General features: G+C 41.9%; 1 protein-coding gene across 2 annotated transcripts in view; it reads left to right on the top strand.

Annotated features, from left to right (window-relative positions):
- Positions 1-21,313, top strand: part of PLCXD3 (phosphatidylinositol specific phospholipase C X domain containing 3) — a 101,583-nt gene that overhangs the window by 3,441 nt on the left and 76,829 nt on the right. The window contains exon 2 of one of the 2 annotated variants that reach the window (XM_021379952.1): positions 18,310-18,453. The exons of the other annotated variant lie outside the window; for it this stretch is intronic. Within the exon in view, the coding sequence (XP_021235627.1) occupies positions 18,390-18,453 (64 nt within the window). The 5' untranslated portion in view covers positions 18,310-18,389. The remainder of the gene's footprint in view (positions 1-18,309; positions 18,454-21,313) is intronic. 2 annotated transcript variants of the gene reach the window in all.

Below are 21,313 nucleotides of genomic sequence, written 5' to 3'. Positions count from 1 at the left end.
AGTTTTACATAATTTGTGTGTTACCTGTCCCCCTAGTGCTGATACTCTAAGCTTCTGAGAAAGTCTTTACAAATAATTTACAATGGAAGAGAGTGCTTTTCTCTCCAGGTAACAAGTCTTTCTACCGAAATTGTGGCTTGCCTGAGATCAGTGATATGAGTAATTCTGATATGCTAGGGGCATGTATAAAATCCTCTGAATGAATTTGAGACCCCAAATAGCCCATGAGTGCTTCATTTTTAGAGCTGAGACTCTATTGTTTCATGAGAGGGTTTTGTTCTTTCTTTGAGTAGATGAAACCTTTGGCCTCAGTGTGTGCTCTTGTCGCCTGAGGATTTGCTGTAAGCGATACAATCCTCAGTGAAAGTTATTTTCACTGTGTTACCAGCTTGGCAGCTGTGTTTGCTTAATGTAGTTCCTTAGAAGGAATACACAGGATCTGAAGAGCATCTTTTGTTTCTCAGATAGGATTTTTTTTTTCTCTTTTGATCTATAAAGTTCTTTGTCCGTTGGCCAGAAAGCAATTACTAGATATAGCAGAGCTAAAGTTGGCTCATTTTAAATGAGAAGGAGCTTTTGGCAGGTGGAATTCTTTATTTTTTACTGTGCTACCCATATTTAGAAAGAGGCTCAGAGATTTGAAATTTGTATTCCCCACTTTTCCACCATCATCATGCTTGGGGGGGGGGGGGGGGAGCAGAACCTCACAGATTACCTTCGAGAAAGAAATTATGTCTGTCAGTGTCAAAGATGTACATGTAAATGTATTAAGGTGCAGGCTGTGGTACCAAGAGACTTGGGAAAAACATTTGGGTGTTGTGGTTGCAATATTTTGGCCATTTACCGAATGACGGCACTGAAGAAATAGCATATTGACTTCTTTCCTAATGCTACTTTAAATTTCTGTCTTCAGTTGTAATACTTCGCAGATGTTTGAGTAATTACTTCATGGGCAGACAATTCTCACTCTCAGCCCTACAGGGAACTTTTTCATCTTTAAAAGGGCTAAAAATACTTTCCTGTCGGTTACATGCTCATGCAACACTGTCATTTTTAAATGCTGTTAGGGAGCTCTTTAATTTTGAGCCTGAAAAGCTGATGAGTTGGATGTTCTTAGTGTGAAGAGGGATGTATTTAGGAAGTGGTTGGAGCCCGCTTCATCCTTACTTGTCCACTAGTGGTCAACAGAGGACCTCTGCTTTTCTTTCCTGGATCTGACTACAAAATTATTTCTGCTTTTTACTGTGAACTGATATTGCAGGTAGCCTTATAAATCAGCTGTTAGTGCAGGTTGCCCACCTAGCTTTTGGCCTAGGTATAAATATCTGGAAGAACTGTGTTTTTTTGTTCGTTTTTTTTTTCTCAGTGCAATCTGTATTCTGTCACAGTGCCCTTCTGCCTGAAATAAGTGCTTTACACTTTATTTTCTGGTCTGAAAATGAATATCTTCATAAGTGACATTCCTGATTTTTCCTTTGTTAGCTGATTTTTTAAGTGATGAGCTTTTTAATCTTACCTGCCTGTAAATTAACCCCTCACCAGCCTTGCACATGCTACTATTATTTCTAGCTTTTTCAGGAATACTTCTCTGACATGGTCTCTGTAGCATTCAGCACTAATTCTCCATGCCAGGATGTGTTTCTAGCATGCAGAGAGTGAGACTGCGTGGTTTCTCTTACTGCCATGCAGTTCAGGCCCTTCGGCTGCTTGCCTGTCTCCTTGGAGGAATTACTTGAAACCATTTTTTCTTGGTTTTCCCCGCAGAAGCTTCTTATTTAATATAGCAGTCTCCATCTCTTAGTCTCTTATGCGTAGTTCCTGCAGGGCTGGCTTCTTCTCTTCCTAGCATCCCACTATATTGGCAGGTGCGGCAGAGGAAATGGCTGCATTGCCATCTGGAATTATTCCCTTCTTTCCACCTCACTGAATTTGTTTCATTTCATCTCTTGGCTAGAAACTTACTGTTCTGTCTCTGCATCAAGACTGCCCTTACCCTGTATCAAATTTTAACTCTGCAAATGTTTTATGATTGGTAACTTTTGGCAGTTATGGCATTGCAACTTGTACTGTGTCTACCATGTGAAATGAAACTTACTTTGCAGGTGCTCAGATGCACTCAAACATGCAAGTAATTAAAAATGCAAGTTCAAAGCAGGCCATGTTATGAAAACACAATAAGTAGAGGATTTATCCCTCAAACACATCATGTATTTAAAATAAAAACTTCAGTGTCTTGTACTGCTCTGCGTATAGATATTGACTAAAATTTTAGCTATGTAATTAGACACTGATTATTTTATGTCTAATAAAAACTTTTAAATTTAGTAAATAGGCTTGGGTTTAACAGTTTTGCTTTTCAAACCATTTCTAGCAACCATTTCCAGGTAGAGTAACATCTATTCCCATTTGTACTCATTCAGAAAAGATTTCTCACAGTATCCTTCTGGACAAAATGTCCAGCATACAGCTAAACGAAAACATAATGCAGTGGGTGAACAACTGGCTGATGGGTCAGGTTCAAAGGGCTAGAATGAATGGGGTTACATCAGGCTGGCAGCTAGTCACTAGTGGAGTTCTGACAGGTTCAATTTTAGGGCCAGTTCTCTGATGTTTTCATAACGATTGGATGGAGGTCTCAGATGCATACTAAGTAAGTTTGAGTTTGACACCAAGTTGAGAGGAGCCTTTTGGGCAGAGAGGCCTTGCGGAGACTGAAGGGCTGGGCAGTCACCAACCACATGAAGTTCAACAAGAGCAACTGCTGGATTCTGCACCTGAGACAGGTCAACCCTGGGTGTATGTACAGACTGAGTATTGAGACCTTAGAGGGCAGCCCCGTGGGAAGGGTTCTGTGGGTTCTGGTTGACAGCACGTTGAATCTGAGTCAGCGGTGTGCCCTGGCAGCCAAAAGGGCCAACCATACCCTGGGGTGCACCATGCCCAGCACTGCCACTGGGCTTGTTCCCTCTGCTCTGCGCTGTGCAGGCTCACCTCCAGCACTGGGTGCAAGTTGGGCACCACAATATAAGAAGGATGTAAAAATATTAGCATTCAAATGAAGTCTGTGAAGGTGATGAAGGTTCTAGAGAGTAAGGAGTGTGAGGTGCTGCTGGGGTCCCTGGGTTTGTTGGGCCCAGCACAGAGCAGGCTGAGGGGAGGCCTCTTGGCAGCTGCAGCTCCTCACAGGGGGCAGAGGGCAGCGCTGAGCTCAGCTCTCTGTGGCAGCAACAGAGCCCAAGGGAATGGCATGGAGCTCTGATGAGAAGGGTGGTGGGGGGGAGGTGGGGGTGCGTAGGGAAGGGCTCTGGCCCAGAGGGCAGTGGGAATGGAACAGGCTGCCCAGGGCTGTGAGCACAGCCTTGAGCTCCCAGAGTTTAAGAAGTGTCTGTACAACACTCTAAGACATGGAGTTTGGATTTTGGGTGATCCAGGTTATGGTTCTGAGATCTTGTCTTACCTTCAAGGTAGGTACAAACTAAAGTGCTATGCTTGTGAGTGGAACTGCTTTTGCAGTCCTTACAGTAAAGTTTGTGAAGCATTGCAAATAATATAATTTATAAAAAGGATGATTCAAAATCTGAAAATTTGGATTTCAATGTAAGCTTTTGCAAAGTTGGTTGTTTTTTCATTTGATCTGCTGTAGCATATGTTGGTTACATCTTTTTGTATTATTTTGAACATCTGAATAGTGACAAATAATAACTGTATGGAAGTACTGAAATGTTGGAGTAAATCAGTATAAACAGATGCAATGAAATGCTTTTTTTGCCTTCTCGAGTAGCCCCCAGAAATTGGAATCACTAGTGGTTTCCTCAGGAGGATTTCAGGGATAAATAGTTTGCATTTATTTTCGTGCATATATATACTTGTGATGGAAAACTGTACAGGTCCTGCTTATGTTTGCTCAGTTAGACCTACTGAGGTCATATTTCACATATTTGTAGCAGGGTTTGGTTTCTTTATTGAGAAGAAATAGTTTGTGCTAAGGAGTGGGTGGGTAGTGGGGAGCTATGAAATATCTGAAATAATTTTTTTACTGTTGTCAGTAAAAATACAGAATTGCAACTGATAATAATAATAATCGTAATCACTCCCTAAGTTGTCATCTGTCCAAAATGCATATGGCAAAGCTGGGGATTTTTTTCCCTAGGAGATAAGTGCCTAGCAGACAGAAGGGCTTTAGTGCTGGAAGGTGGTGAGTGCATCATCTCCCATGGAAGGTGAGGGCTCTTGGTCTTTCATCAGCTCAGGCCCAATTGTTCTGAAGGGATTGTGGTATTTCTAATGTAGCAAAATGTCATATCAACTTTAAAGTTGTTTTCTCTTGGGGTGAAATGTAATATATTCTGCTTTTTTTCCTCTTAAAAAAACAATATATATTTTTTTTCTGACTAGATCCAATCTCTGCCATGGTTTTCACTATGATCTGATTTAGCAGAATCACTAGAATAATTTTCTGATATGCTGCCACCTTTTAAAATGCTTCCGTTTCTATTAAATAATGTTTAATCTTTTCTTCATCTAATCTTTCATCAGTTAGCTTGCATACCTCATGCTTAAATGCTTCGTTTTAGTGTATCAACTATGAAATAAAGTATTTCAGAATATCTGGAAAAGAAGAAAGAAAGAGAAGGAAACAAATTCCCTTGGCAGTGGTTCCAATCTTGGCTCCTCTCTGTCTATGACACTTAAGATGCCTCAGGTGATTGGAGATGTATGACATGATCTGCTGCTATGAAAGTGACAACCTATCCAGGAAGTTTGTTGGATTATAAGTTTTGCTACTGATTTGAAAAAGCCAGGATTAAGGGCACTGAGCTAACCTGATCTTTAAGTAACTTCTGTAGGTTTTTTTTTTCCTTTTCAGTTTTTAAATCAAAACAAAATATAGTGAGATAAGTAGTATACTTCCTGCTTTACTTTGCTGTGGTGCTATCACCCAGAATGTATTATGTTTATTGTTGGATTTTTTTTAAAATCCTTTTAAACATTTGGCAAGTATTTATATTTTGGCAGGCATGCAACTGGCTTTTATAACTATGGAAGGTTAATAAATTGGGACTTAAGTGAGAGTGTTTAATATGCGAGTTATTTATAGTGCTATTTGATCAGTCTATTGGTCTACATTTTAAAAATGTTTTAGTTTGTTTAAGTAAATACCTTTGTTATAACTACATATTCCTCAAAAGTGAGTTTCAGACTTCCCAAGGCTGGATGATGTGTTCAGAAGATGTACCAACCAGAGATCAACAGGAATTGTCTTCTGATGTTTCATTCAGATGTCTACTCTTAAAGAGTAGAAAAGATACAGAAAAGTTTTATTTTTTTTCTACCTCTGAAGCCACTAGAAAGCTTTTCTTTTTCCAGTGTAGTCTAGGGCTAATGATGTGTAGAAAAACACTGATATTGAGGCTGGCCTTGTTTTTGGGAGAAGAACTTAATCATGAATTGTGCTCCATGGGATGTGGAGTAATTCACTGACCCCTAGACAATGCTGTGGGAGAAAGGCTATTTATTTGGTTACTTGTGAACTGCAAATCAGTGCACTGGGGTGAGCTGTGGCTGTTCAAAGCTATTCTTGAAATTACAAAAAAAGGGGAAGGAGAGCGCCTCATGGAGGCAAAGATCTGACTTGGGCATTAAGTATCAGATGCTGTGGGTTAGGTGGCCTTCATAGCTGTCTCCGTTTGCACTAAAATGTGCCATTTGGGGTTTCCAGTGTTGGATCCCCAGAACCTTCTATCTGCAGATGCGTTCTGGAATTGACCATGCTTGCTGTCTGTATGTAATTGGCATCTCCATATAGTGCCAGAGTCAACTGTGTATTTGTTTGGTCAACACATTCAAGTTCAGGACTATTTAGGCCATTTAAGTTTGTGGATTTAAATATGGAATTTTCTGTTTCAGAAAATGGTTTTGTTTTGTTTCTTTTTTCTTTTTAATACTACAGCTTTTTTCCCAAGTCATCTTACCATCTCCAGGGATGAAATGGAGGCTTTTGCAGTGGCATGAAGGTACTCGGATTTACAGAATTACAGGGGTTGGAAGGGACCTCAAGAGATCATTGAGTCCAACCCCTCTGCTAAAGTAGGTACCCTACCATAGGTTGCACAGGTAGGAGCCCAGGTGGGTCTTGAATATCTCCATAGGTGACTCCACAGCCTCTCTGGGCAACCTGTTCCAGTGCTCCGTTGCCCTTACTGAATAGAAGTTTTTCCACATGTTTTTATGGAACTTCCTATGTTCAGGTTTTAGGCTATCACTCCTTATCCTGTGGCTTTGCACCACCAAGAAGAGCCTGGTCTCATCCAGTTGCCTCCCACCTCCCTTTCGAAATTTATAAACATTTATCAGATCCCCCCTCAGTCATCTTCTTCTCAAGCTGAGCAGACCCAGGTTACTCAGCCTTTCCCGATATGAGAGATGCTCCAGGCCCTTTATCATCTTTGTGGCCCTCTTCTGGACTTCTAGGGGATTCCTGTCTTTGTTGATCTGGGGAGCCAGGAACTGGATACAGTATTCTAAATGCAGCCTCACCAGGGCAGAATAGAGGGGGAGGATCACCTCCCTTGAACTGCTGACCATGCTCTTTTTAATGCACCCCCGGATACCATTGGCCTTCTTGGCCACAAAGGCATGCTGCTAGCTCATTGCCAACCTGATGTCCACTGGAACATTCAGGTCCTTCTCTGCAGAGCTCCTCTCCAGCAGGTCAGCCCCTAACCTGTACTGATGCATGCGGTTATTCCTCCCCAGGTGTTAAAGCTCATGCCTGCCCAACTCTCAAGTCAGTCCAGGTCTTCTTTAATGGTAGCATAGCCTTCTGGTGTGTCAGCTGCTCCTCCCAGCGCTATATTATCAACAAACTTGCTGATGGTTGGCTCTATCCCTTCATCCAGGTCACTGACGAAGATGTTGAACAAGATCAACAGGAGGGAGGAGTAGGGAAGTCATTGTCCCTCTGTGCTCAGCCCTAGTGAGGCCCCACCTCGAGTACTGTGTCCACTTTTGGGCCCCTCACTGGAAGAAAGACATTGAGGCCCTGGAGCATGTTCAGAGGAGGGCGACGAAGCTGGTGAGGGGTCTGGAGCGCAGGCCTTATGAGGAGCGGCTGAGGGAGCTGGGATTGTTCAGTCTGGAGAAGAGGAGGCTCAGGGGAGACCTTATCGCTCTCTATAACTACCTGAAGGGAGGTTGTAGTGAGCTGGGGATCGGCCTCTTCTCTCTTGTAACTAGTGACAGGACGAGGGGGAATGGCCTCAAGTTGCGTGAGGGGAGATTTAGGCTGGACATTAGGAAATACTACTTTTCTGAAAGAGTGGTCAGGCGCTAGAATGGGCTGCCCAGGCAGGTGGTGGAGTCACTGTCCCTGGAGGTGTTCAAGAAACATTTAGATGTTGCGTTGAGAGACATGGTTTAGTGGGGTTATTGGTGGTAGGTGGATGGTTGGACTGGATGATCTTGTAGGTCTTTCCCAATCCAGCTAATTCTATGATTCTATGAAGATCAGACCTAGCATCAACCCCTGGGAACACCGCTAGTTACAGGACTCCAGCCAGACTCTGTGCCACTGACGGCAACCCTCTGAGCTCTGCCAGTCAGCCAGTTCTCAATTCACCTCACCGTCCACTCACTCATCTCACGCTTTCTAAGTTTCATAACAAGGATGTTGTGAGCAACGGTGTCAAACACCTTGCTGAATTAAAGGTAGACAACATCCACTGATCTCCTCCCATATACCCAACCAGCGATGACATCATAGAATGCTACTAGGTTGATCAAGCATGATTTCCCCTTGGTGAATCCATGCTGACCACTCCTGATAACTTCCTTCTCTTCCAAGTACTTGGAGAGGGTATCCAGAAGAAGTTGTCCCATCACCTTTCCAAGGACAAAGTTGAGGCTGACTGGCCTGTAGTTTCCTGGATTCTCCTTCTTGCCCTTTTTGAAGGCTGAAGTGACATTGACTGTTCTCCAGTCTTCAGGCACCTCTGCCGTTCACCAAGACCTTTCAAAGATGATAGAGGGTGAACTGCAGTCATCTCTGCCAGCTCCCTCAGCACATGTTGGTACTTCCCATCAGGGTGCATGGATTTGTGTGCGTTGATTTTAGCTAGACAGTCTCTTTAACTCACTTCAATCTGTAAAGCATTGCTTGGTTGGAGTTTTGACTTAATGCCCTTATGGTGCAAAATTGATAACCTTTACTCTTTGCAGTAGGACAAGTTGTCTCAAATGGATCTTGTCAGTGCTAGGAGCAGCTAGTGTATGTATTTTAACCTTCCAGTCATGCTTCAGCGCTTATCTAGTAGCGCAGGCTTTTATAGCGAAAGGGAGTTGGACTCGTGCCGTTAGCTAAGTGTTATTTAGGACATGTGCCTAGTGAGTGTTTTGAGAAACATATTTTATAAGTTGACAATAAATAAGGAGAAACCAAGCCAGCCTCAGTAGTTTTTGGATGTAGCTGTCTTACAGGGGCAACAAGCCAAAGGACACTGTGAAGGACATGAACAGCACGTGTACAAATGAATATCGTAGTTTCTTCTTTGTAAGAAGCAAGAATCCCTTTGAAAATTACAGTGTAGAATATGCAGAAAATCAGATATTTCTAAGGCCAGTTTCTGATTGGGAACAAGCTGAGCGTGAACTGATAAAAGCGGAAACTGAATTGTTAGAGAGCTCAGGATGGTGTGGTGGTGGTACTGAAGAGAAATGGTCTGTTTTTTTCCAATAATGCACGCTAGTCCTGTTGCATCCTTCTGCTCTGCAGAGATCAGAACAACTAAGACCTTCAATTTGGTACATCCTATGATTTAAATTCCTAGCTTTCTCGTTGTGTACACCACAAAATTACGATGGTTTCCCTACAGACTGCATCCTTTACAAAATCAGGAGGAATCTCTGTTACTGAAAGGTGGTATCAGTGTTGGGGGTGCCTTATTGATATATGGAGAAATAACACTGGTTTCAGCTAATTCTTGCTATGTGGTATGGGATGCAGTGGTGGAGATCTAAGGCTGGGATGAGAACTGCTCTATCAAATGAGATCAAATATGCAGTTAGCTTAGCGTACTGACTTTGGCATCTTCCATGTCCTCTGCCAGGGCAAGGCCTCAAGAAATTGATGAGGATAAAGGGATATTCCCACCATGTGTACATGTACTCCATTACTCTTCTGACCTGTGGATTTCTTCAACCAAAAGATTGCATTCAGATTATTGTGCTGTATAACCTTTAATGGACTTTTTCCCAATGACCTTTAGGCTGTAAATAAGGCTGGATTGGACTCTTTCCCTATTCCCCTTTGTTGTTGGAGATTGCAGGGTTTGCAGGGGCATGAGTAGAAGGCAATGTGGATCAGTGACGGGAGATCTTGCCTGAGACAAGACAGGATGGAGAGAAGTTTTTTTCCTTGCTTCTGGGACTGCTTCATTTTCTTACACCAAATAGTCACTGAATAAAGCAACAGAAGGTGTTCTGGAACAGCAGCTGTAGCCCGGCCCCCTCCTTCACAGCTGAACATGTCAGTGCAGCAGCTTAGTTCATCTTGTTTGTGGTCTTCTGGAGCCTGCTGCAAAGCTGAAGGAGGAAGGCTGAAAGATGACCTCTTTCTTCTTTCAAAGCTCAGTAGCTTCTGGCTGTCTACAATTCACATAAATCAACGTTCTCTTGCTTTGGAGGAGGAATCTCATGCATTGCGCAGACTACCCTGGAGGAACTAACTTGTATGGCAGCCTCTTTCCAGTCCAGTCTGATTCTCAAATAAGTGTTCAGGCAAAAATAAGCCTCTAGTGTAATGTTCAGAACTGGATTTTGCCTTGTTTTGCCAGTGCTTCCCCATATGTGTCAATAGTTTCTTAATCTTCAAGCCACCTTTGTCATTGTGAAATAGCTTGAATTTTATCAGAGAGAGAGAAGTTATGGTGTTTTGTTGTCATTTTAAGCTTTTAATAATAAGCTTTTTCATATTTTGAGAGGTATATAGAAGTGCCGATAAACAAACTTTATGCGTAGAAGGCAGCTTCTGAGTCAAGGTAATGCCTTTTCCTTTCAAAATTATTGAATTCAAAAATATTTGTTATAGGAACAGAAACAGAGAAGGTAAATGCAGTTTGTTTGACACTGAGTTTTCCTTAATCTGTTATTTACTAAGTGTGAAATAGGGACCGAAGATAGTTTGGTAGAGGATATACAAAGCCAGTAGAAGTATGGAGGCATATTCTTCTAGCACAAGAATCATAGAAACCATTTAAAAGTAAGTGAGGACGGTCTAGGGATTGCGTCTCTCAATTTGGGATAATGAATTGTGAATTTGCAAAGGAGGCAAATTAATGCATTTTCAAAACTTCTACCAGTGTATGAGTAAGCCATGGGAAGGCAGCTAGAAGGAATGAAGCATATATTATGCACAAAGCAAGCTTTTTTGCTGAAGTTCAACCTGATTCACACGTAAGTCCTTTTGTTTTGGTTTTGGGCTTTTGGTTAGCTAACAGAATTTACCAGCTGCTAGGACAATTTTGAAATGAGCCTGATGTTCTTTGGCCTGATTTTCCACTGCCATGTACCATATATTGTAAGTGCTGATCTGTATGATGTGTCACTAAATAAGGGCACTAACTCTATATGTTTAATTTGTGCATTGTATTTAACTATGTGTTATGGAATTGTCATGGTTTTGTGATTTTTTTTTTGTTGTCGGTATTCCACATCATAACATCATGTAAAGCACTGGCAGTTAAAGAGTTAATCTTCTGGTTCTGTGGACTGCTGTTTTTAGGTGCTTGGTTTTCAGAGGGGATTGGTGGAGCTGCCTGGTAGGCAGGGAGTTCTCTCCGTATGCAGCGGAGAAGCGCGTGGTCCCTGTGCAGCTTACGGAGTAAGAATCTCAGCTTTGAACTCTCTCTGCTCTGATTTACTGGCCTCAATTTCGATATCATATGTAGTAAATTAACATTCCTCCTCAGATTGTTGCTGCTGTTTTGTTTTAGACCCACCTCTGGTTTTCCTACCCTTCCCCTTTTCCCTTTGTTTTCCCCAGGGCGTGGGTCCACAGGTCTCCTACCGCATTAGCCACCGGACCGGGCCAGCCCCTAAACCACAGACACTTTTTGTTTTTCCATCCATTCTCCCTTTTCCGGGCCGGTGGGCCTGTGGGCCTGCTGTCCCCCTGTCACGGACACAGATCCATTGATAATGCCGTGACAGGAATTGAGTCTATTTTGGTTACGTCTTGTTGAATAAACTGCAAAGGCTAGCTGAAGAAAGCGATACTGATTAGGTGATGGAGTTAAATATGGCCCTGTAAAATACCCAGTGCAACTTTTTTCAGAAGGATGAGTACCAGCTTACATTGTTTCCAGTTTCTGAACCATTATTAAATAGCTACATAAAAGAAAAAAATCTATCTTCAACGTGTTGAAGATTATCAGAATCTCTTCAGGAAGGATAGGCAAGGAAGGGAGGGGCAGTGGCGTAGCTCTATGTTAGAGAGTGTTTCAGTGTTGTTGAGCTCAGGGATGGGAATAAAAAAGTTGAGTCTCTGTGGGTAAGGATTGGAGGAGGGCCAACAAGGTGGACATCCTTGGTGGGAGTCTGATATAGACTGCCTAACCAGGATGAGGAGATGGGCAAGGCGTTCTGTGAGCAGCTGACATCATTTATGCGATTGCCAGCCCTTGTTCTTGTGAGGGACTTCAACTTCCCCAATATATACTGAAATCACAATACAGTGCAGAAGAAGCAGTCTAGGAGGTTTCTAGAGCGTGTGGAAGATAACTTCCTGATACAACTGATAAGAGAGCCTACCAGGGGAGGTGCCCTGCTAGACCTGCTGCTCACAGAGGACTGGAGGGAGATGAGGAGATCGGGAGCTGTTTTGGACAGAGTGTCCACCAAATGGTGGAGTCCTTGATTCTAGGTGAAGTCAGGAGGGGTGCAACGTCTGAGGCACGGACTCAGATGTGAATGATCCAAATAATTTATTACAGATTCTAACATCCCTTATATACATTTACAAGTTTTTTCTTTTAACTTTTTCACCTGCCTTTACATGTCAACAAAACGTTCCACAAACTCTCCATAACTGTGCATGCAGGAGCTTATCCAGCCAGAGTCATGAGTCTTTCCTAGCCACATGCTCTTCCTCCAGTCAGGGTCTTTATCACGTGGTCATCATGCAGCTTACTTGACTTTGTTTTTCTCTTTTGGAGGTGTCCTTTGTTCTCAACCTTGCTTTCTCATGCTTTTTATCTTGCTCTGCAGCTTCTACTCTGAATAGTTTTTCTTGTATTCCCGAAGTGGGGGACCAGCAAAACTGCTATCTTGAACTTCTGGAGAGTGGAACTTTGAACTGCTCATGACAGTGTTAGGGAGGGTCCCTTGAGATACAGTCCTGAAGGATAAAGAAGGCTGGATGCTCCTCAGGAAGGAAGTCTTAAAGGCTCGGGAACAGGCTGTGCTCCTGTGCTGTGAGATGAACCAGAGGAGAAGACCACCATAGTGGATGAACAGGGAACTTTTTGTGAGGCTCCAGGAGAAAAGAGAATCTGCCTCCTGTGGAAGAAGGGACGGGCAACTCGGTGGGGGGGGAATAGTACAAAGAAGTTGCTAGGATATGCAAGGAGAAAATTAGAAAGGCTAGTCTGGGATGGGGAGCAGAATAAAACCCCTGTGATCCAGGTGGAAACAGAGACCTACTACTCCACCTGGACTGTCACAAGTCCATGGGGCCAGATGAGAGCCATCTGAGGGTGCAGATGGATCTGGTGGAGGTGATTGCCAGGCCTCTTTCCACCATCCATCATCATTGGTCAGCTGCAGTGGTCCCAGAGGATTGGAGGCTTGCCAGTGTGACTCCCATCTACAAGAAGGGTCGTAAGGAGGATCCGGGGAACTACAGGCCTGTCAGCTTGACCTTGGTGTGAGGAAAGGTTATGGAGCAAATAATCGTGAGGGAGATCACACAGCATGTGTGGGACAACACGGGGATCAGGTCCAGCCAGCATGGGTTCATGAGAGGCAGGTCCTGCTTGACCTAACTGATCTCCTTCTGTGATCTAGTAACCTGCCCAGGGGATGAGGGAAAGGCTGTTGAATCATCTTCCGAGACTTCAGGAAAGTCTTAGGCACTGTCTCCCACAGTATTCTCCTGGAGAAGCTGGCAGCCTGTGACATCGACAGATACGCTCTTTGCTGGGTAAAGAACTAGCTGCATGGCCAGGTCCAGAAAGTGATGGTAAATGGAGTTAAATCCAGTCAGCAACAGTCCATGAGTGATATTTCCCAGAGGTCAGTATTGGCACCTGTCCTGTTTGACATCTTTATTGATGATGTGGATGAGTGGATTGAGTGCACCCTCAGTAAGTTTGCAGGTGACACCAACTTGGCAGGAAGTATTACTCTGCCTGAGGGTAGGAGGGCCCTAGGGAGGGATCTGGACAGGCTGAGCTGAAGCCAACAGAATGAAGTTCAACAAGACCAAGAGCCGGATCTTGCACTTCGGCCACAACAACAGCAGGCAGCGCTACAGGCTTGAGGCAGAGTGGCTGGAAGACTGTGTGGAAGAAACGGACCTGGGGGTGTTGGTCAGCACATGGCTGATCATGAGCCAGCATTGTGCCCAGGTGACCAAGAAGGCCAATGGCATCCTGGCTTGTATCAGAAACAGTGTTCCCAGCGGGAGCAGGGAAGTGATCGTCCCTCTGTACTTGGTGCTATTGAGGCCGCACCTCAAGTACTGTTTTGGGCTCCTCACTACAAGAAAGACATCAAGGCCCTGAAGTGTGTTCAGAGAAGGGCAGCATAGCTGGTGAGGGATCTGGAGCACAGGTTTTATGAGGAGTGGCTAAGGGAATTGGGATTGTTTACTCTGGAGAAGATGAGTCTCGGGAGATTTTACTGCCCTCTACAACTACTCCAAAGGAGGTTGTGGTGAGGTGGGGGTCAGCCTCTTCACCCATGTAACTAGCAATAGGACTGGAGGGAATGGACTCAAGCTGCACTGGGAAAATTCAGGTTACGCATTAGGAAGAAATTATTTTCTGAAAGAGTGATCAGGCACTGGAGCAGGCTGCCCAGGCAGGTGGTGTAGTCACTGTCCCTGGATGTGTTCAAGAAAGGTTTGGATATTGCCCTGAGGGACATAGCTTAGTGGGAAATACTAGCAATAGGTGGATGGTTGGACTGGATGATCTTAGAGGTCTTTTCCAACCTTAGTGATTCTGTGATTCCAGAGGGAGGTGTGAAATGAGATTTGGTAAAGGGGGCTTGTAGTCAAAGACATGTACTTAAATATCATCTGAGAGAAACGCAACCTGAACAGTGTATCCTTCTACATAGCTTCAGTACTAAATGGATTGTAAAGAATTCATATCCTCTATTATGACAGGGTTTTTTCTATGCTTTATGGAGCCAAAAAAACTAAATGGGTTGCTTAAAGTGGAGAACTGAGGCAGAAGCAGGAAATAAACCCACTCAAGTTTTATAGATCATGATGTAGTGACTTAGTCTTTGAACCATGCTTTTTTCTTAAGGAGTAATATGTTTTAAAATAGTTGTATTCTGCTCTGACATTGAACTACAGCTGTATTAGAGGACAAACAGGTATCTGAAGCTTCTTATTACATCTGGCTTGCTGCTGATGCCTTGTATGTGATACTTGTTTGTGCTCTGTCACACGAGCGAGGACAGGAAACATTTCTGGTAGAAAGCAGCACAACTTTGCAGTTCATCAAAGGGCTCGATGGCCAACAGAGTGGTGGTGGTGGCACTGCTTGTCTCTTAGGGGTCTCTGGAGGAGAAGACCAGCCCTAGGAAAGTAGTCATAAGCAGATTAGAGCGTGAGCTGTGAAGCTGAGGTTTCTTTACTCAAATGAAAAGCAAAGAAAGCATTGCAGTAGCATCAGTGAGATGGGAAGTTTGCAAGGAGAGAAGTAGCTGTCAAGTCAGCAGTTAAGTACTGAAATTCGTTAACAGTTCTGCATTTTCCCTATGCGAGTGCTGTATGTATGCTGCCTGTTTTGGTGTTTCCTGGAGTGGTCTAGCAGCACTTCTTTCCCTCAGTCCATATCCTTCAATTCCTCATGCAAAGTTTCTGACCATGGTTTTGTGAAGATAGTTGAGCAAGTTGTTGATCACTTTAGTCTTTAATATATGCTACTTAATATATGCTGTGGAATAGGATAAGGTGTGAACGCTCAAAAGCCTTCTATTTGTGTGGTCTGAAACACTGAAGGCATGAGTAGTTTCAGTTGTTCATCCAAAACAGTACAACAGAAGAGAACAGATTAAATTAAATGGAGAATGAGTCTACTGAGGGCTTGAGGGATGAGTACAAACAACCTAGGTTACTGCAAAGTAACATTTTTGTTACCCCTTAGTCAGAAGAAGTGTATCTGAGTGACTTCTCTGGCACTGCATAAGATACAGACAATTTAAATGTTTTATTTTGATCTCCTTATCTGTGGTGCTGATGCTGCATAGGTAATGTAAGGCAACTATAAATACTTGTAACCATTTCTCACAGATTCGTAAAGAGAAAGAAGTTGTAAAAACAGAGTAGGACGAATGCCAGTGTGCTCACTTGTTAAATTTGTTGTCACAGCCTAGGGTATCGTCATGCTCTTCTGAAGCATGATAAAGAAACGGAATTTCTGAGAGCGCTGAGTCCCAGTCTGCTCCTGAACCCATGGGCCTCTGTGCAGATTAGAAGGTGAACTCTGCCAGATATATCTCCATCTTTTCAAAGAACTGCTTCATAAAGCATCTAGAGCATAACCCAGGAGTGTTTTGCTGACTGATTTCACTTATAAGACTTAAGAAAATGCAAAGGAAAACCTGAGCTTGGAAAGAGAAAGCACAGGCATAACACTACTATTAGGAAAATCAGTACAATTCACAACAATGAAAACAACATGTTACTGCTAAATAAGAAGATACACCCAGTCACTTCAGCAGCTGCTGAGTTTGTATGTGGGCTCTGAAAAGACTGGTTTATTTCTGTCATTCTTATGTATGTTCTGAAAATACATATTGTTGTCATATCCCTATCGTTTAGAGGTCTTTTGAGCTCTATCATTTAGATATATATTCCATGGATGTCAAGCTAGGATATGTAAGTTGAAAGCCACTGAGGGAAGATGCTTTTATAGCTGACATATTTTAATCAGAATATGGAACAGCTGACTGCCTAAAATGACGTTTGCCACTAGGACTGTGTCTGCTGACGTGTGTCTTGCCTGCTACCCTTGGCAGTGATTTTGTGATAGCTTTAAAGAAGTAACCTTGAAGCATTTTTCAAGGGTGAGCTGATTAATGACTTTGGGGAGAAAAAATAACAAACACAAATTAAAATCTTTTTATTGTTGTGTATGATAGTTTTTTTTAAAAAAAATGTTAGTAATGCTTGCATCCAGTCAATTTGAAATTCTTTTGGGTGAAGACAGCAGTAAGTTGGTGACATCAAATTCTGGGCAGGAGTGTTTTTTCATTGCTAAAATGGTTGGATGCTCTTTCATTTAATGTATTTCATTAATAAGCTAGATGAGATCAAGCTCATTATTGAAATACATGGGTAATGACAATTGAAAGAGGAAAACATTAGCCCATACTGGACCACAGTAAAATGAACTGCACTTGGATTAAAAATAAACTAATAGGCTGGGTTGGACTGCAGAATTATTTGGAAGTTATTTGGCAGAAGAGACACTTAAAACGTGGTAATTTTGAAAGAGAACTGAGGAATGATGGCTGCAATTTTAACACATCAAGCAGCTGGGAAGAAATTGCCATTGCAGGTCTCAACTGCGTGCTCAGAAGTATTGTTTATGATGGAGATGCTAGTACAATGTCACTGCAAATGTGGTATTGTGTTTGTCATTACTAAAAGACAGAAATGGAAGGTGGAAGTGAAGTGAAAAAACCATTAATCATGTGTCAGTTTGAGGAGTGGGAGTGAAGTAGCAAAATTGCTAGGATAGCACCCAGATACAACTCTGGAAATGGAGTTGAAATCGGCGAGAGATGATAACAACAGGGAAATATCTTGATGATAGATTAACATATAACTCAGAAAAAAGAAATGAGGTATGATTTCTCTGAACTCCTTGAAGCTTGGATTGGAAGGCCTGCCTTGCTGTAAATAACGAAAGCTACACATTTCCAGGTGGATTCCCTGCCTGACTTAAGGAACACTCTTTTCCCATCCTTTATTCATCTTCAGGAAATACAGGTTAAAATGTGGCATTTTTTAAGCAACCTCAGATGTAGAAATGAGCTACAAGTCATGATAGTCCATTTATAAAACCTGAAGGCTCCTGGTCGATCAAGCTTATGCCAAGCTGCAACTTCAAGAAGACTGCATGACTCCACCTGCAGCTGTCTTCAAACTTCAGTTCTATACTTGTAGCTTCAGCTTTCAGGCTCCTTAAGAGAGTCGCTGTGCATGTAGTAACAATGTAGTAACTCAACAAAAACAGTGAAACCTCTGGAGAATAAATTTAGAGAATATCAATTAAGATTGTTCATAACTGTTAATTGGTGGCAAGATTGGAGAGGGTACACTGCATTTAGAGGGCTGCTATTGCAAACTGTGGAGGAAATACTCTAACTGATGCTGTATAAAAAATGGATGCTGCTAGAGCCACTGAGAGTTTGTTTTGCCATGCTGTAAAAAAGCCTGACCGTATACTAGAAGATTGAATTCTCTTACATGGCTTGACCTACTCTCTGAGCTCTTCTCTGCAGGGGGCATCTTAGACTCAAAAGTGTGCTCCTTTTTGATGAAGTTTTGTGCTGAGTAGCTCTTTCTGGTAAAGAGCCAAGATGTGTGACCTTGGAACCTCACTCTAGATGTTTCTCTGTATGGCAGAGCCTAGCCAATTGAATTACAGCCTAAAAATTATAGAAAAATCACTCCACATTAAGAAGTGAATTTTGAACTCTATTCTTTTTCCAGTGAATTTTGTTTTTTGCTTGAACAGGCCCTCTGGTAGGCCTACTTAAACTTTTAAGAAGCAACCCTGACAAACCAGAGGGCAGCATCCACTGTTGAGCCTTAACTAGCTGTTGCTTCATGCTCTGCTGGAATCAAAGCACATTCTGTTCTACAGAATATAAAGCAGGGCATGTGTAAGGAAATACACTAATAGTTAAATGCAATGCTTCTTTCCAAGTATTATGGTAGTGCTTGTAGGTTAGCAGTCCCTAAGCCGTGTGAATGAACACTGTACATGCTGCATGTAGATTGCTGTCATTCTTGAGCTCGGCAGTCTGAATGATTATTTTTGGCTTCTGCCTGTATTGTCCTTACAGCTTTGCCAGCACTTCATGCTTAATCACATAGTAGAGCCTCTGAGAGGTCCAGTCAGGGAGAAAATGCAGCCTCTCCATGTATGGTTCTGGAATGCACGTCGTGTTCTGTGTTGCAGAACTACTTTCCCGAGATGAAGACAAATGGTAAGTTACATGTTACTAGAAAAGTACTAGTGTCTTCCTTTCTAAATTTGTTTGTATATTAAGAAACATTCAAGGTCAGTCTGGACGAGGCTATGAGCAAACTCACCTAGCTGTAGATGTCCCTCTTCATTGCAGGGAAGTTGATGACTTCTGAGGCTTCCTTCCAACTCAAATTATTCTGTGATTCTAGGATTTATTTTACAGCTCTTAATGATGCATTTCATTATGATATTAGGAATGATGAAATCTGGAGGAGGTCGTTTGCTGCATCAAGACCATGAAGAAGATTCGTGGTTGAGACCCTGTGAGATTCATATTTTTGATGGAGCTGCTGCTTCCTACAGAGTATGAAGATGTTTCTGAGTCTGATTGAAGAACATGAGCAGTGTGTGGTTTTTTTGTTTTTTTTTTTGTTAGGATGGCTCTCCGGTAGGGACATAAGTATCACAGCATGCTTTGACGGTAGTCAAGAAGGGAAATATAAATGGAGTTCCTATTTCACATAAATTCAGCTTGGAGTTAAATTGTGCACTTTTACCAATGAGGCTGCTAGCACAACCAATGGATAGAGAAGTCAAACTTGTTGAAGCAAGATTAGAATTCTTTCCAGAAAAAAAACACTCAAAATTTCACAGTTGCTCTGAAGTCTATCAAATGGAGTAATTCTGTGGCCTGAACTGATTTATTCTGTTCTCTGCAACAGTCCAGCATAAGTAATTACTGTCTGTTGTGGCCTTAGAGATCTGTAGAGACCCTGATCTGAAATCCCCTACGACTGTAATCTGTTTTCCAATAAATTCCATATTGTCAGGAAGACAGCTTTTGAAGTAACAGATGCCTTTTTTTCATTAACAGTTGAAAATGCCAGAGAGAAAGGAATTCTTTATTTGCAGTGGAAAAATGCATGTTTTCTGATTTAAAATAAAAATTTCTTCCTCAGGCATGAACCAGCTTAAATGTATGAACTCATTAATGGCCATATATATCAAACATAAAGAACTTGTTTCAAATCAAAGCTCTGTTTAAAGCACTGCATAGATACATGCATTGCCATCTCCCTATTACCTTGCTGTTCTCCAGCCTCTATATGCAGAGTTCTAGGGAAGAGCAAGAACAGAGGCAAGCAGATCAGCTGCTTTCCTTGTATATGTGGCTTTCAGCTACTGAAAGTGGCACAAGCTTTGCTTTATTTCACTGAATTACGTGTTCATCTTCTGAATCTTATGGTGATGCTGGATGGAGATTGCATATTTTTTCAAGATCATTAGGAGGTCCAGGTAGTTCTATTCAGAAAGTTTCTAAGGTTGAAGTAGCTCTTTATTCTGTGGCTTATGGTCTTGAGGGGTTTCTGGCTTCTGGGTTATCTCACAAATAGGACACTTCTTGTAGAGGATTAATTAGCAAGGAGCTGAATGCCCCTGTGTGGAATGCTGTACTCCCCTGAAATTCTACAGGTTAAGCTCTGTTTTAAAGCTGTTTATAACTGAACAGATTTCTAGTTGAAAGTTACCTCTTCGATGACATTTGTAAGGAAGATTTAGGTGAAAAAAAAAACCAAAAGAACTTGATAGACTCATAGAATAAGCTTGGATTGGAAGGGACCTTAAAGATCATGGAGCTCCAACCCAGTAGGTCAGGCTGTTCAGGGCTCCACCCAACCTGGCCGTGTGGACCTAGATCAGTATTAGGACTTGCAGGATGGAAGCTCTTGAGAGTGCCTAGAGGAGTTTTGCATACTTGAGAACTATGTATTTCTGCTACCAGTGTTTTCAGTCCACTTATCTGTTGTAGCTGGTTGTTGCAGGCTGTTTTTGTCAAACAGCTTTTATCAATTTATTACATGGCTTTGCTGTGAATCTGCAGATATGGCCTGTTAATTCCTCAGATATTTCTGTTCCACAAACCATCCATGGAAAACTGCTTTCTTCCAAAATAATAGCCTGCAGGCGTTCTTGAACAGTAAAATGTGTAATCTTGGATGGATGGGGATCACACATTAAATTAAAAAAACATCAAAAAATAGTAAGAAAAAATCTGATTTAAGTAATAAAGTAATAGAAAATTATGAACGAAATGGACAACACATCTTGTTAGTTTATGATGAGTGGACCAGCAAAAATAATTGTTCTCCCATTATCTTCAAGACCTGGAAATACTGCTAATATCATCACTTTGCAGAGAACTTCTGAGATATCTGTCAGAAACCAAACAATTATCACTTATTTTTACTTATTTAAAAAACAAAAATAAAAAAATACTGCAAAAGGCAGAGGATGCTCCTGACATTGTTGTCAGTTTTGCACTTTCCCTCAGTAGGAGTTGTACCTGAATGACTAAATGACTTAATGAAACGACTGATTTACTTGTATGTGCCCTGTAGTGAATCTTCCTGAATCGTCAAGAAGCAAATGTTTGGTTTTTCAGGAGCCTGAAATAGGCGGTGATTTCTGAAAATACTCCAATAATATGTGGAGAATATGTCGGCTGAAACAAGTTTTTTTGCTCTCCAGATTGACCAAGGAGTAAAAACTGTCAATAAAAGTCATTTAATTTTGGATTCAAGAATTTCTTATAAACAGATCTTTTTTCACTTTTTTGCTTCCATCATACTCATTAGACTCATTTATTTGATTTACACAACAGATACTTACATTGATTTGTATCTGTTTTGCTTTCTTTATTTGTACTGTCTTTTGACATTATTTATGAAAGTTTCATCTGCCATCTTTTAAAAATCAAACTATTATTTTGTATTGTGAGGGTGAGGTAAGTTTCTTCCATCTTTTCCTCCTTTTTTGGGCAGGAAATAATAATGTTTGGATGTTTTTCCTTGCAGCAGGTTAATATCTCAAATATGATG

This window comes from Numida meleagris, chromosome Z, assembly GCF_002078875.1.
Source record: "Numida meleagris isolate 19003 breed g44 Domestic line chromosome Z, NumMel1.0, whole genome shotgun sequence".
Lineage (NCBI taxonomy): Eukaryota > Metazoa > Chordata > Aves > Galliformes > Numididae > Numida > Numida meleagris.
This window is presented reverse-complemented; position numbering and strand designations above follow the sequence as displayed.